This window comes from Leucoraja erinacea, chromosome 1 (genome assembly GCF_028641065.1).
Source record: "Leucoraja erinacea ecotype New England chromosome 1, Leri_hhj_1, whole genome shotgun sequence".
NCBI lineage: Eukaryota > Metazoa > Chordata > Chondrichthyes > Rajiformes > Rajidae > Leucoraja > Leucoraja erinaceus.
In genome coordinates, this window is record NC_073377.1 from 13594456 (window position 1) to 13611909 (window position 17454).

Below are 17454 nucleotides of genomic sequence, written 5' to 3' on the forward strand. Positions count from 1 at the left end.
TTAATCTGTTTTATTCTTGCCTGCTGAAGGGTGAATATGTGGGAGGACAAACCTTGGCTGTCAGTGTACTTTATCCCAATAGCGGACTGCAAAGATATGCGAGTGACTGATATTATACAAAGTCTTAAGCTAATACTATTTAGGATTTGTTTAATGAGAAGGTAACTCCTTGGACAACAAAAAAGAGGTAGAGAAGATACCAGTAAGATTTTTACAACACAAGCAGCCAATTTCCCTTAATTTGATGGAAGGAGATTCAACATATTTGTTTAAAAAAAAGCATAAATATTCATGGGAAAAAGAAAGGTTTGCAAAACCATTGAGAAAGAGCAATTACTTTCAAGTTTCCTCAAATGATCTAGTACAAATACAGTACATTATGGTGAATTGTCTCAATCTGTGCTGTATGTTTGTATCATTCTGTAGAAATAGTAGGTTATTAGTTCATTAAGATGGCTGTACCACTTTGTTATCATTTTCATTCAAACAAAGGAAGTTGCAGTTCAAGATTATAAACCTTGTTGCCATTTTGAAAATACTTTACAATACCTTAATTTTTAAGGTTGATGACTATAAACGTCTTGCAAACATCAAGTAATATAAAAGCAGAATGGCATTGTGTACAACAATGCATCAGCCAGAAACACATATACTAAAAGCAATATATTTTGATCATGCTTACCTTTATAACATGCTTCAAGCAGTACTTGAATAAGTAACGCAGAGATTTCTGCCTTGCACTGGTCCAGCTTTCCAACATAATGCTTAGAGCCACCAGAAGCAAACAGTGGCTGGAAATAGAATTGATCACGCAAGTGAGTTGCAAAGCTTTTCCACATCAATGATTTGTATTTGGAAAACAGTAGAACCTTTCTTTCGCAGTGTGTGTAGTCCTGCCAATGTACAGATTTTCTCATGAGAGGGGAAACCAAGGGATTTACAGTTATTTCATTATTCTGTTTGGTTTCTAAACTTTGGTGAGGGCTATCTTCTGCTGAAAAGATGTTGTGCTGCAAGTGCAGGTCTTCTGCTTTGATTTCCTGTGGCTTAATCGTCTTGGGTCTATTCAGAACATATTGCCACAATATGTTTGATGCAACAAGACTGTCAACAATTTTGTTCAGAAGCACTTCATCTTCCATGCAGAACTTTTGAATGGACCTCTTACAACTACAAGGTTTCAATTCTTGTTGGCCGTTTCCTAATTTTTGTTGACACAAGATATCATTTGTTTCATCATCACAAAAAATATTGCGATTATCTGCAAAGCTAAGGAATGAGAGCTTTATATTTTCCCAGTCTAATGCACTGAGATTATTATGGTTCACAGTTGAAAGTAATGTTTTATTCATCGTGATCGTATCATAAAAACAAGAGGCCGCAATGCTCCCTCTTTCATTAGCTAAAACCTTCAATACTCTCTCTATTAGGAATGGTTCAATTTTCCAGTTTTCTCCCTGTTGACACAATGTTCCTTTCACTCTTTGACACAGCAAATCAGATTCATTTATATTAATTCCTTCAACAGAATGATTCAGTTCAAGATATGACTGAGGTATTTTAGATTCCGTTATAATAACGTTGTATATTTCCAAACCTCTAAAAAATTCCCAAAGTAATTCTGAGGGTATGTTATGAGGGTCAGTGAATGCTAACGTACAAAGTAATTTGGAAATATATTGCTCCATGAGTAAAACAGCATTTATGCTCAACCAAGTCAAAGTTCGCTTCATGCAAATAAACATTTTCTTCAAATGCATCAGCTTAAAACGTAACCAAGGATCATTCTTAATTTTTTCTTCTAAGCATTTCCAGTGGCTTGTATGGCATCTCAGTTCTTCACATAGTTGTCCAAGTTCCTTCACAGATGTGACACTTGACTGATCTCTGGGTTCATTTACTTTTAGGGACTTTTCTTGTTCTTGCATCAGCAATTGCTCCAGTTTCCTTACAAAGTTAGATGCTCCCCTTAGTCTCATAATATATGCTTTATTAAGAAGAATACAAGATCTATATTCCAATAGTTTCCTAAGCTTCGCATAATTGTTTCCTAAGTTTGATATGGCTTGATGATATTGAAAGTCAGCAGTGCTCAAAGTATCCATGGGTAATGATTTTACATGACCATGAAATAAGGTACCTTTTAAACTTTGTTGCAGTTGGCAACACTTATCCAATTCAAAGACAATCTGCTCCGCTTCAAGCATTCTCCTTGAAGAACATCTGCTTTCATGGTCTGAAGTTAGCAATTGATCATCACTCTCTGCATCGGAATATGAGTCATCTGCTTGCTGCTTAGCCATGAACCATTTCCATCCAGGTTGAAGACGATTCCAGAGTACAGTTTCAGCTTGCAGAAGAGATTTGGCAAAACTGTTTTGTGATCCTAAACATTAAAGTAAAGAATGATTTAGCTAATATAAAATAGGTAACAGTAATCTTTCAAGAAAATGATGATACAACTTGCCCGGTTAGTTAAAATTAATCTATTCAAACATGGAGGAAGATTGGTTATATTAGCAATGAGTGAATTCATCAAGCAGCAGCTCTTTGACGTATTAACAAATCATACAAAAGTGAACTTTGTTCCATTTATGAAGCATCCAAGTCAAAGTCAGTCAGAGTTATACAGCATGGAAACAGACCCTTTAGTGTAACTCATTCATGCCAACCAAGGAGTTTATCTGAGTTAGTCCCATTTGTCAGTTTATGTTTTAGTCTTCCCAAATGAAAAACTATCCCTTTCCTGCACAATGAAAAGCCAATACAAGGAAGAGTACAGATTCAACAGAATACCAGAGCCATAAAGTAAAGAATACAAGGAATGCAATTAGGTGCAAGACAATACGAAACAAAAGCCCAACAATGTAAAATCAAGCAGCAATTGTTTAATTAATAAGATAAATGGCTATGGGAAATGTGGGTCCATTAAAGACTAATGCTGGCAGGACTATATTAGATATTAAAGAAATGGAAGACTTTTTGAAAATTCTATGCTTTATTTTACAGTGGGAAAAGAGGATGACTATAAATGGGAAGCTAAGTAAATCCAGAAATAAAACGTTGGTCTTTATCCCATGGTTAGAATGCAAATGTGAGAAATTAAAGCCTTAATTATTTAAGAATCCTTCCCAAGCTCCACCAAGAACACTCCATATATTTTGGGCACTGATTTTCAAGAACATTAACTGAGTTTAGAGTAAACACTGTGCGGGCTCACCAGAATGTAACCAAGATTTAATGAGTTACATGATCATTTTGTTTATATTTATTTGCATTCATATATTATCAAGTTGTTATAAATTATAAAACAATTTGGAAATGAAGATAGAACGAATGGAGTTGTTTCATCTAAGGAGAACAATTGAACATTATTTTAAAAATTAGAGCTTGGTCATTTTCTGCCAAAATCAGAAAGCACTTGTAGGAACCTGAAATACTCTCCTCCTAAAGGGTGGTTCACTTGAGTAGTTTATATAAATACAAATCATTAGCAAGAACATGGAGCAATGTTGGTCATGTACTTAAAATATAGATCTAATGATCTAACTGAATAAAATATTTTAATTGCTGAATTACACTTATGATGTAAATATAGTTCAAGGAACATCAAGAAAAACATGTGTAAGGGCGTTTAACAATTTGGGAAATAATTCAAAAGCCAAAAATGAGGTTCATAACGATAAAATAATAAATGTAGAAGACACCATATGTAAAAAGAAAAACAGGAGCACAGAAGTATTGTTAAAAAAAAATTGGACATGTTCAAATAATTGGGAATTTAATATTACAACGATTTCTTGAATTCAAAATTCAGCTATATTTTTCATCTCCCCAAGGCAACAAGAAAGAAAATATAATTCTTTCACATATAAGCCACACGTTAAAAGAGACAACTGGCATTTCTTCTAGCAATCTAAGAGTTAGGCGTCATCATTGAAATCTTGAGCTAAAATTCATTGCAAGGCTGAATTCATATTTTAAAGCCTAAATGAAAGCAATGTAAAATCACACTGTTTTTTACAAAAAGAAATCTATTCAAATTAAATCATTGGCATTTTCAAACAAGTATCAAATTAGTAGTACTGGACGATTCAGGAGCTGCCAGAGTTAAAGGCGAGGTAATAAACTACAGAAGCAAGAAATTGCAGATGGTTCATTAAAAAAATGGCACAAAGTGTTAGAGTAACTCAGCAGGTTAGGCAGCATCTGAAGAGGGGTCCCGACCCAAAACTTCAATCTATCCATGTTCTCCAGGGAATTTTACTAAGATTTTATATGTACTTGATATTTTTTAATATGCAATGCATTTTATGTAATGTTGCCCCTTGTCTGGACCTCAAGTCCGTAATAAAGTTTATTATAATAATAATTATTATTATTGATAGTACCTGTCCTGCTGAGTTATTCCAGTACTTTGTGTCTTTTTTTGATAAACTACAGGACCTTAAGCTTACTGGAAAATGAAACAAATATTTATTTGGAAATGCTTGGGTTAAATCAGGAAGATCTAGCACAGATATTTTAAAGATCAGTGCTGAATGATTAAATAAGCTCAATTATTTAATGAGGTGATTGAAAAGATAGCTTTTTAATGCCAGACCAGTCTTCATGGCCCTTAAGGAACAGTTGTGAGCTCCCTTCATGTTGCAATACGTGTGGTGAAAGTACTGACAGAGCACTGTTTTGTAGAGAGCTCCAGGATTTTTATCCAATGACAGTAACAGGATCGGTCCAAGTCAGCATGGATTTACAAAGAGGGAATCATTCTTGACAAATCTTTTGGAATTTTTTGAGGATGCAACAAGTAAAATTGAAAAGGGAGAGCCAGTGAATGTAGTGTACCTAGGCCTTCCGAAAGCCTTTCAGGTCTCACACAGGAGATTAGTGGGGAAAATTAGAGCACATGGTATTGGGGGTAGGGTATTGTCGTGAATTGAACATTGGTTGGCAGACAGGAAACAAAGAGTAGGGATTAACGGGTCCCTTTCAGATGGCAGGCAGTGACTAGTGAGATGCCGCAAGGCTCGGTGCTGGTCCGCAGCTATTTACAATACGTATTAATGAATTGGATGAAGGAATTAAAAGTAACATTGGTAAATTTGCAGATGGCACAAAGCTGGATGGCAGTGTGAACTGAGAAGAGTTTGCGATGAGGATGCAGGGTGACTTGGACAGGTTGGGTGAATAGGCAGATGCATGGCAGGTGCAGTATAATGTGGATAAATGTGAGGTTATCCACTTTGGTGGCAAGAACGGGAAGGCAGATTATTATGTGAATGGTGTCAGGTTAGGAAAAGGGGAAGTACAACGAGACCTGGGTGTCCTTGCACTTCAAGAGAGTCAAGAGTGTTTTATTGTCATATGTCCCAGACGGGACAATGAAATTCTTACTTGCTGCAGCACAACAGAATATGTAAATATGTAAACATAGTACATAACGGGGGAAGAGAAAAAAGTTCAATCAATAACAAACATAGTGCAAATAACAAGTAATAATATAATTTTTTGCAGTTTAGAGCTCAAAAGTTTATTCGTTGATGAGTTTAATAGCCTGATGGCTGTAGGGAAGAAGCTGTTCCTGAACCTGGATGCCACAGTTTTCAGGCTCCTGAACTTTCTTCCTGATGGCAATGGTGAGATGAATGTGTGGCCAGGATAGTGTGGGTCCTTGATGATTTTGGCTACCTTTTTGAGGCAGCGACTACGATAGATAGCAGCGACTACAGTCACTGAAAGTAAGCATGCAAGTACAACAGGCAGTGATGAAAGCTAATGGCATGATGGCCTTCATAATGAGAGGAGTTGAGTGTAGTGGCAAAGAGGTTCTTCTACAGTTGTACAGGACCCTGGTGAGACCAAGGAGTATTGTGTGCAGTTTCGGTCTCCTAATTTGAGGAAGGACATTTTTGCTATTGAGGGAGCACAGCGTAGGTTCACAAGGTTAATTCCCGGGATGGCGGGACTGTCATATGATGAAAGAATGGAGCGTCTGGGCTTGTAGTCATTGGAATTTGGATCATTGGATGAGAGGGGATCTTATAGAAACATATAAAATTATTAAGGGTTTAGACACGCTAGATGCAGGAAACATGTTCCCGATGTTGGGGGTGTCCAGAACCAGGGGCCACAGTTTAAGAATAAGGGGTCGGCCATTTAGAACTGAGATGAGGAAAAACTTTTTCACAAAGAGAGTTGTGAATTTATAGAATTCTCTGCCCCAGAAGGCAGTAGAGGCCGATTCACTGGATGCGTTCAAAAGATAGAGCTCTTAGAGCTAGCAGATAGAGCTCTTAGGGCTAGCGGAATCAAAGGGTATGGGGAAAAGGCAGGAACGGGGTACTGATTGTGGAGGATCAGCCATGATCATATTGAATGGCTCGAAAGGCCGAATGGCCTACTCCTGCACCTGTTGTCTATGTATCTTTCACAATGATAGTTTATTTACAAATAGGATGGATTGATATTTGCAAGTGGTAGTATTCACAAAAACCCGCTGCCCATGTCTCTATATGTGATGGAGGCTATGGGTTTGGCAGCTGTTGTCAAAGGAGCCCAAGTAAGTATGTGTTAACCCATGCACAGATGGTTGTTGCAAAAAAAAAAACGCAATCATAGAATCCTAGAAATTGGTGCTTAGAAATTGAATCCTAGAAAAAGGTCATTAATCTATATTACTAAATCTCTGTTCTTGACCGCTTTTGGCCATTGTGCTGCGATTTCCGAGAGAACGCCGCCACCTATGGCCGTCATTTTTGGCCATCTCGCTCAGAGCCCCCCTCCGCCGCGTGTGTGCCGAGGATTTTTCCCGTCGATGAAAAATGACAGGGATATTAATGTTTTTACAATATTTCCCATTCTCTCTGCTCCCACGCTGGAGGGAGGGGGAGGGACTATAAAACCAGGAAGTGGTGTGCCTCAATCAGTGTCTGCAAGCTGGAGGGCACCCTCTCCCCCCCCCTCTCCTCTCTCCTCCTCCATCTCCTCTCCACCCCCCTCTCTCTCCTCACCTCTCCCCTCTCCCCCCCCCTCTCCTCTCCCCTCCTCTCCTCCTTCCCCCCCCCCCCTCCTCTCTCCCCCCCCTCTCCTATCTCCCCCCCTCCTATCTCTCCCCCTCTCCTCTCTCTCTCTCCTCTCCCCCCCTCTCCCCTCTCCCCCCCCCCTCCCCCTCCCCCCTTCTCTCTCCCCCCCCCCCTCTCCTCTTCCCCTCTCCTCTCCCCCCTCTCCTCTTCTCCCCCTCCCCCTCTCCTCTCCCCCCCCCCCCCTCTCCCCCCTCTCCTCTCCCCCCCTCCTCTTCCCCCCTCCTCTCCTCCTCCCCCCCTCCTCCTCCCCCCCCCTCGCCCCCCCCTCCTCCTCCTCCTCCTCTCCCTCCTCTCCCCCCCTCTCCTCTCCCCCCCCCTCCCGATCCGAAACATTGCCTATCCATGTCCTCCAGAGATGCTGCCTGACCCACTGAGTTACTCCAACACTTTGTGTGTGTTTTTTTTTTAATATAGAATGAAGGACCAGTGAACAATAATCATATCCAAAAGGGAATTATATCAATATTTTTTAAATAATTTGATTAAGCTCCATACCAGAGGCTTGAAATGTGTCAATATTATCAAGAGCTGATAAAAAATAAAGAAAAAAATATGGTACAGTAGATTAGGTGACATAAATTTACCTGATCCATTTAAATGATTGAATGTTTCCGTCTGCATAGATTCCTCTGGTTGCGAAGAATCCTTTGGTGGTGTAGATGTTAGGAATTTAAAAGATCCATGATTTCGCTTATTGTCCTCTGTGACCATAGTATTCTGGAGGAAATAGTTTAAATAGTTAATTTACAATAAAGTGTTTGAGTTATAGAAAACAAATTACAGAACCAAGGAAGGGAAATAGGAGTACAATGAAAATATTTTATCCTGCAAAACCCATTTACCTACTTGGGAGGCTTTCCACCATCTTGATGACAGAGAACTTGGTAACAAATAAACATTTCCAGTGGTAAAGACAATTGCAGGTGGTAAAGATAATGAAGCATTAAGCCATGTATAATTATGAAGTTCTAGGTTTTAATCCTTAAGTTTTTTTGAGATTGTTAATTTCAAGTGAAAGCATTAATTGTTAGAATTGGTTTCAGAGTCTAATCAACGTCTTTCCCCCAGGATAAAAATGCCAAATATTAGAGCCAATATGTTTAAGGTATGAGGGGGAAAGTTTAAAGCAGATATGTGAGGCAAGTATTTTTTTTTACACAAAGAATAATAGTTACCTGGAATGCCTTGTCAGGGAAGATGTTAGAAGCAGATATCAATGTTTAAGAGGCATTTAGATAGGAACAGAGGAAAATGTCTCATGTGCAAGAAAATAGGATTAAAATGCGTTAGCATGCACTAATTCCATGTTCAAACAAGGTGGTGAATAAGGCATTTGACAGCTTGCCTTCATCGCGAGCATTGAGTACAGGAGCACCATCATGATATCACTGTACAGGAAGTTGGTGAAACAGTATTTGGAGTATTGTATAGAGTTCTAGTCACCCTGCAACAGGAAGGATGTCCTTCAGCTGAAAAGAGTGCAGAAAAGTTTCACCAGGATGTTACCAGGACGGGAAGGCTTGAGCGACCTTATAGAGACAATATAAAATCATGAGAGGCACAGATGAATGGTCGCAGTTTTTTGCCCAGTGTACGGAGGCCAGAACTAGAGAGATTACATTTAAAGTGAGAGGGAAAATATTTAAAAACAGATCTGAGGGGCAAGTTCTTCACGTTGAGGCTGGTGCGTACATGCTGCCAGAGGAAGCTGTAACGATGAGTACAAGGTAGACGTTTTAAAGAGATTAACATGGATAGAAAATGCTGAGAGGGATATCGACCAAACACAGGTAAATGGGACTAGCTGAGTTATAAAAGCTGGTCGGCATGGACGAGTTGGGCCGAAGGATGTATTTCCATGTTGTAGTTTTCTATATTCTATGTTAATGGATTAGAGGAATAATCCAAATCCAAATTTCCTATAAAGGTGACAAGATCATATGTTAGAAGATTGAAATATGTTAGAATGGCTCAGCAGAGAGGTCATTTGATTCACGGGATCCATGGTAGATTTCTAAGATATCAACGTCAGAAATGCAGTGGATGCTATACACAACTATCAAAAGATATTTACTCAAATGTGACATTAGATAGATACATTTAATTGTCATTTGGACCCCTTGAGGTCCAAACGAAATGCCGTTTCTGCAGCCATACATTACAAACACATAGACCCAAGACACAACATAATTAACATAAACATCCATCACATAGCTGTGATGGAAGGCCTAATAAACTTATCTCTCCACTGCACTCTCCCCCCCCGATGTCAGAGTCAAAGTCAAAGCCCCCGGCTGGCGATGGCGATTGTCCCGCGGCCATTAAAGCCACGCCGGGTGGTGCGAGGTCGCACACCGGGTCTTGGTGTTAGAGCCCCCGGTGTGCGCTCACAGAGTCCAGCGGCCATTCCAAGCCGCACGGGGCAATGATGTCAGGCCCCGCTCCAGGAGCTCTTCAACCCCGCAACTCGGGCGGGGGAAGTCGCCGTTGCGAGAGCCCTGAAAAGCGGTCTCCCTCCAGGGAGCCGCGGGCTCCCGGTGCCGCCGTCCACAGACCTGCCGTTGGAGCCTCCGACTCTCTGGTAGCAGCAGCAGCAGCAGCAGCAGCGCTCCTCCACCGCTCCGGACTCGGCCAGCCCCACGACGGCGACGGTGAGTCGTAGCACCAGAGTCCCCGGCTTCTTCCTGTTGGAGGCCGCTCCTCGTTGCAGCCCCAACGACAACGGAAACCCGACGAGAAAAGGTTGGGTCTCCAGTGCAGGGAGAGATTTTAAAAAGTTTCCCCCCCCCCCCCTCCCCCCCCCCCCCCCACCCCCCCACACACACACCCCAACAAAAAATAACAAAAACTACATTTAAACACAGACAGAAAATAATAAAACGCGGACAGACTGCAGAGGCCGCTGCTGACCAGAGTCGCGCCGCCCACCGGATGGGCATCATCAGGTTTGAAGTTCCCTTTTAATAACTAGTTTTATAAAATTATTTTTCATCAAGCTTACTTTAATTTCAACTGAGGAAGATGTTGACATTTCAAGTATCATTGATAAGGATGACTCGTCACCTAAGGAAAAATAAATGTATGGTACTTACTGAAGTAACATAATACATAATTTAATCCCATCCCTGTTGAACAAGAATGAAACAAAGTCTTGCACTCTTGCAATGCCTTTCACAACAATTGGTCATTGCAATAGCCAGACTTCTTTTACGTGGAATTGTTATTGTAACTAAAATGAACATGGCTATCAAACAGGACACAGCAAAGACACAAAAGAGAATTTGGCAAAAGATAAATGGTCATTTTATCTGTTTTAACAGTTCATAAACAGATATTGACCAGGGCACATGGAGAAGTCCCCCTGACTTTTTTGAAAGGTGTAATGGAAATTTTCATGCCAAGAAAATAGGCATGCCTACTTTTTCATGCCAAGCCCACATTTAACAATTTCTCAAAAGACTAAAAACATCTGGGCTTCATTTAACCTTACTAAAGGTAGCCATGTTAAAATTTAGTTTGTTAATTAATCAAAATCTATATATACATTTTAACCTAAAATATTTACATGACAATTAGCACAATTGCATTATAAATATTATTCAAAATATATTTGCGTACAAAAGCTCAGTTATCCAGCATTGCATTAACGAGCACTTCAGAGCGAATGCACGGGCTGACATTAGTCCGATTGAACACACACACCGACGTCAGGGTGGTATTGAGGGTGCTCAGGCATCCCCTGCCACTGCACATTACTTCCTAGGTAATGCCAAGTACCAACTACTGGTGAGTACTCCAGAACACTCTTTCCCCATTCTTTTTTTTATGACTCTTTATATTATTAATTATTCGACTAATAAGCACCTCATATTCCCCATAATGCCCAATAGCAAAGCTTTTATTGTACAGTGCCCTGTTTGGGACAAAGACCCATCATTTATTTATTTGCCTCTGTATTCCAAAATTTGAGATTTGTAATAGAAAAAAAAATCATATGTGGTTAAAGTGCACATTGTCAGATTTTAATAAAGGCCATTTTTAAACATTTTGGTTTCACCATGTAGAAATTACAGCAGTATTTATATATAGTCCCCACCTTTCAGGGCACCACAATGTTTGAGACACAGCAATGTAATGTAAATGAAACTAGTCATGTTTAGTATTTTGTTGCATATCCTTTGCATGCAATGACTGCTTGAAGTCTGCGATTCTCATGAACATCACCAGTTGCTGGGTGTCTTCTCTGGTGATGCTCTGCCAGGCCTGTATTGCAGCCATCTTTAGCTTATGCTTGTTTTGGGGGCTAGTCCTCTTCAGTTTTCTCTTCAGAATATAAAAGAATTAGAATTAGAATTACCTTTATTGTCTCCTGAAATTTCGTGCCTGCAGTCATACATACAATAATACAATAATAAACAACAACAATACATACAATAATACAATAATAAACAACAATAAACTCAAATTAACATCCACCACAGTGAGTCCTCCAAGCACCTCTTCACTGTGATGGAGGCAAAAATCTTAGGGCTGCAGTCTCTTCCCTCCTCTTCTCCCTCTGCGCTGAAGCGATAACCCACCGGGTGATGGCACAAACAGTCCCGCGGCTCACCGAACCCCGCAAACGGGCCGGCTCAAAGCCCGGGGTGGTCGAAGCCGCCGCCCTCCAGTCCAGCGGACGCAGCCGCTGGCTAGCGGTTGAAGCCCGGACTCAGGTCACCGCCGCCAGAACACCGTCCCAGCCACCGGAGCACCGTTCCAGCCCCTAGCCGGATCGCCCTCACGTGAGTGCCGTTCCTCCCTCGAGCTGGGCCGCTCCGACGGGAGCGCCGTACCTCTCTCGAGCTGGGCCGCTCCGACGGGAGCGCCGTTCCTCCCTCGAGCTGGGCTGCCCTGACGGGAGCACCACAGCCCCTCACGGGGAGAGTCTCAGCCCCGCGCCAGGCCGCCCTCACGGGAGCGTCACGGCCCCTCACGCGAGCGCTGTTCCAGCCCCGAGCCGGACCGCCCTCACGGGAGCGAGCCCAGGGCAAGTCCTGACTGGCTCTGCCTGCGGAGTCTCGAGGTCGCCAGCTCTGCCATTAGGCCTCAGCGCAGACGGAGGCAGAGAAGAGGGATACGACAAAAAAGTCGCATTCCCCCGAAGGGAGACACAGCAAGCCCCGTTTCAACCCCCCCCCCCCACATAAACACAACCTAAAACAAAAAACTTCCGGCATGCTCAATTGGGTTCAGATCGGGTGATTGACTTGGCCACTCAAGAATTTACCATTTTTTAGCTTTGAAAAACTCCTTTGTTGCTTTAGCAGTATGTTTGGGATCATTGGTTGCTGCAGAATGAACCACCGACCAATGAGTTTTGAGGCATTTGTTCGAACTTGAGCCGATAGGATGTGTCTTTACACTTCAGTATTCATTGTGCTACTACCATCAGCAGTTGTATCATCAATGAAGATAAGTGAGCCAGTACCTTCAGCAGCCATACATGCCCAGGCCCTAACATCCCCACCACCGTGTTTCACAGATGATGTGGTGTACTTTGGATCTTGGGCAGTTCCTTCTCTCTTCCATAGTTTGCTCTTGCCATCACTCTGATATATAGTTAATCTTTGTCTCATCTGTCCACAAGACCTTTTTCCAGAACTGTGGTTGCTCTTTTAATTTCTTCTTGGCAAACTGTAACCTGGCCACCCTATTTTTGTGGCTAACCAGTAGTTTGCGTCTTGCAGTGTAGCCTCTGTATTTCTGTTCATGAAGTCTTCTGCAGACAGTGGCCATTGACAATTCCACACATGACTCCTGAAGAGTGTTTCTGATCTGTCGGACAGGTGTTTGGGGATTTTTCTTTATTATGGAGAGAAATCTTCTGTCATCAGCTGTGGAGGTCTTGCTTGGCTTGCCAGTCCCTTTGCGATTAGTAAGCTCACCAGTGCTCTATTTATTCTTAATGATGTTCCAAACAGTTCATTTTGGTAAGCCTAAGGTTTGGCTGATGTCTCTAACAGTTTTATTCTTGTTTCTCAGTCTCATAATGGCTTCTTTGACTTACATTGGAACAACTTTGGTCCTCATGTTGATGAACAGCAATAAAAGTTTCCAAAGGTGATGGAAAGACTGGAGGAAAGACTATGTGTTGAGAGCTCTCGTATACCTGCATTAAGGAGACATTTAAATACACCTGAGCAATTACAAACACCTGTGAAGTCATGTGTCCCAAACATAATGGTGACATGAATTGGGGGAACTATGTATAAACACAGCTGTAATTCCTACATGGTGAAACCAAAATGTATAAAAATACCTTTTAATAAAATCTGACAATGTGTACTTTAACCAACATGTGATTTTTTTTCTATTAAAACATCTCAAATTATGGAGTACAGAGGCAAATAAATAAATGATGGGTCTTTGTCCCAAACATTATAGAGGGCACTGAAAAATGTTTTTGTATCTATAAGGCAATTAACTACTGAAAGAAAATAAAAACAGCACAGTGGCCCAGCTGGTACAGCTGCTATGTCACAGCGCCACAGATTCGGGACAATCCTAATCTGGGCTGCTGTTTGTATGGAGTTTGCCCGCTGTTCCTGTGACTGCGTGGGTTTCCGTTTTCCTCCCACATCCCAAAGCCATGTGGGTCTGTAGGTTAATTGGCCCCTGCAAATTGTCCCTAGGGTGTAGGCAGTGGATGTTAAATTGGGATAACATTGATCTAGTGTGAACGAGTGATCAATGGTCATCATGGACCCTGTGGCCCAAAGGGCCTTTTTCCATCTTTAAGAACTGCAGATGAGAATGGTGGCCGATTAGGAAAAGGGGAGATGCAACGAGACCCGTGTGTCATGGTACACCAGTCATTGAAAGTAGGCATGCAGGTGCAGCAGGCAGTGAAGAAAGCAAATGGTATGTTAGCATTCATAGCAAAAGGATTTGAGTATAAGAGCAGGGAGGTTCTACTGCAGTTTTACAGGGTCTTGGTGAGACCACACCTGGAGTATTGCGTACAATTTTGGTCTCCTAATCTGAGGAAAGACTTTCTTGCCATAGAAGGAGTACAGAGAAGGTTCACCAGACTGATTCCTGGGATGGCAGGACTTTCATATGAAGAAAGACTGGATAGACTCGGCTTGTACTCGCTAGAATTTAGAAGATTGAGGGGGATCTTATAGAAACTTACAAAATACTTAAGGGGTTGGACAGGCTAGATGCAGGAAGATTATTCCCGATGTTGGGGAAGTCCAGAACTAGGGGTCACAGTTTAAGGATAAGAGGGAAGTCTTTTAGGACCGAGATGAGAAAATCATTTTTTACACAGAGAGTGGTGAATCTGTGGAATTCTCTGCCACAGAAGGTAGTTGAGGCCAGTTCATTGGCTATATTTAAGAGTGAGTTAGATGTGGCTCTTGTGGCTAAAGGGATCAGGGGGCATGGAGAGAAGGCAGGGATGGGATACTGAGTTGGATGATCAGCCATGATCATATCGAATGGCGGTGCAGGCTCGAAGGGCCGAAATGCCTACTCCCGCACCTATTTTCTATGTTTCTATGCTGGTAAAATCAAAGGTAGACAAAAAATGCTGGAGAAACTCAGCGGGTGAGGCAACATCTATGGAGGGAAGAAATTGGCGATGTTTCGGGTCTCGACCCGAAACGTCGCCAATTCCTTCTCTCCATAGATGCTGCCTCACCCGCTGAGTTTCTCCAGCATTTTGTGTCTACCTTTGGGCCTTTTTCCACTTGGCTAAAAATAAAAAATCCAGGCTCTCGGGCACTCTCTGTTCTCAGCAGGAGATGTGCAGCTGTTCTTTGTGTCGAATTTTGGTGGACAGAGTATACTCATAAGCAGAATATAAATCACTGTAACTCCCAGCTCCAAGGTTAACTTGAATTCAAGTGTAAAAGCAGACTATTGTACATTATGAACTAGCTATTGTGCATAATTACCATCTGCTCTGGCAAATTGAATGAGCTACAGTTTTAACAACACATACTATTTTTGGGAACCAGATAGTGCACAGGCTTTTGTTAGCAACTAGGCATGCATTGATGAATGTGACAGTTGCAGAAGCAATAACGGAAAACAGGTCAAAAGATCCATATGAAGTAAACTCTGCCAAACTGAATCAAATGAGATTGTCTGTTTATAACCAATATTTTCTTTTTGACAGACACTATGCTACTATGTTAAATATATCATTTTCTTCAATGCCCTCGTGGAATTTAAACTGGCAGAAATGGTTAATGTGTAAAATGTATACATCTGCAACCAGAAATCTAGAAGAGTGATCAATTGCAATTATATGTGGTAAGTGGGACCATACCAGGAGTATTGCATTCGTTTTGGCCTCCTGGATATACTTGCCATTAGCTCACTGATTTCAAATCGCAACACTGATTTCATTGTATTTTAAAAATTCTAATGATGTAATAAAGTGAACTGCAGATGCTGGTTTAAACCAAATTCTTTTGACCCCAAGCGATTTGATAAATGCATAAAGGGAAAAAGGATAACTAGAGAGAGAGCGGGACCCCTCAGCAATCAAAGTGGTCAACTCGGTGTGGAGCCACAGGAGATGGGCAAAGTCCTCAATGAGTATTTCTCCTCTGCATTTACAGAGGAGAAAGACAAGAGGACAGTGGAACTTGGGGCAGTCAATGAAAGTGTTTTGAGAGCAGCCAGTGTTATGGTCGAAGAGGTGCTGAAGGTACTATTGTGTATGAAGGTAGACAAATCTCCAGGACCTGATCATATATATCCAAAGACATTGTGGGAAACCAAAGAGGAAATTGCGGGAGCCCTGATTGAAATCTACAACTCATCTTTCAATACAGGAGTGGTACTGGAAGACTGGAGGGTGGCAAATGTTGCACCTCTAGGGCTGCAGGGAAAATGCTGGGAACTATAGGCCAGTGAGCTTAACATCTGTATTTGGAAAGTTACTAACGGGTATTTTGAGGGATAGGATATGCAGGCATTTAGACGGACAAGGGGAGATTATGGATGGTCAGCATAGTTTTGTACGTGGGAGGTCGTGTCTCACAAATCTGATTGAGCTTCTTGAAGATGTGATCAATAAGGTTGATGAGGGCAGAGCTGTAGATGTTGTATATATTAATTCAGTAAAGCCTTTGACAATGTTACTCATGGTAGGCTGTTCTGGAAAGTTAGGTTAGAAGGATCCAAGGAGAAATAGCTGAATGGATAGAAAATTGGCTTAACGGAAGGAAGCAGAGGACGATAATGGAATGTTGCTTCTCGGACTGGAGGCCTGCGACCAATGGTGTCTCAGTGATCGATGTTAAATCTGTTACTGTTTGTCATTTATATCAATGATTTGGATTTGAAAGAACATACATGGCAAGATTAGCAGGTTTGCAGCTGATACAAAAGTGGGTGGTTTTGCAGACAGTGAAGATGGTTGTGAAAAATTGCAGCAGAATCTTCATCAATTGGCCAAGTGGGCTCAGGACCAGTTGATGGAATTTAATGCTGAAAATTATCAGGTGTTGCATTTTGGGAAGTCTAACATGGGCAGGATCTGCACAATGAATGGTAGGGCTCTGGGTAGTGTTGTGGAGCAGAGGTATCTAGGAGTGCAGGTGCATAGATCCCTGAAGGTGGAGTCACATGTAGATCGGGTAGTCAAAAAGACTTTTGGCACATTGGCCTTCATCAGCCAGAATATTATAGAAGTTGCGAGGTCATGTTGCAGTTGTACAAGACGATGGTGAGGACACATTTAGAGTACTGTGTTCCGTTTAGGCAACATGTTGGGCAACAGAGCCGCTGTCAGAAAAAAGCTCTGAGAATAGCTAAGGACAAACTGCACCCCCTCCACACACACCTGGATCTCCTGCCATCAGGCAAGAGATACCGTAGCATCAAAGCCCAGACTACCAGACTGCTAAACAGCTTCCTGCCACAGGCTATGAGGCTGCTAAACAGTCATTCTGTACTTACAGTCACCTGATTCTGCGGCATTGCACTGACATTTTAATAACTCTGGCACTGACCACTCAAATCGGCTGCCCTGGACATTTTAATGATTGTTTTTACTGTATTTTAATGTTGCTGTTCTACCTGCTTTTAACTATTTATACTGTTTCATCAGGGACTGGATTGTTTTTACTGTTATTATGTGTGAAATGTTTTAAGTTTCATGTGCGATGCTCGGGTATTCCCTGCGAAACGTCTTCTCATTTTGCACTGTACAACTGTTGCTTTGCAAGATGACAATAAAGTTGATTGATTAATTGATTGATTGATTGATTGATTGATGTTATAGGAAAGATGTTGTCAAGCTGGAAAGGGTACACAGAAGATTTACGAAGATGTTGCCAGGACTAGAGGGTCTGAGCTATAGGTTGAGGTT

General features: G+C 41.7%; 1 protein-coding gene across 2 annotated transcripts in view; it reads right to left on the reverse strand.

Annotated features, from left to right (window-relative positions):
* The window catches only part of ccdc142 (coiled-coil domain containing 142), a 363715-nt gene that overhangs the window by 82493 nt on the left and 263768 nt on the right, over positions 1–17454 (reverse strand). For both annotated transcript variants that reach the window (XM_055652590.1, XM_055652501.1), the window contains exons 3-5: positions 10084–10145; positions 7667–7799; positions 683–2386 (exon numbers count right to left, since the gene is read on the reverse strand). In XM_055652590.1, coding sequence (XP_055508565.1) covers positions 683–2386; positions 7667–7799; positions 10084–10145 — 1899 coding nt within the window. The remainder of the gene's footprint in view (positions 1–682; positions 2387–7666; positions 7800–10083; positions 10146–17454) is intronic.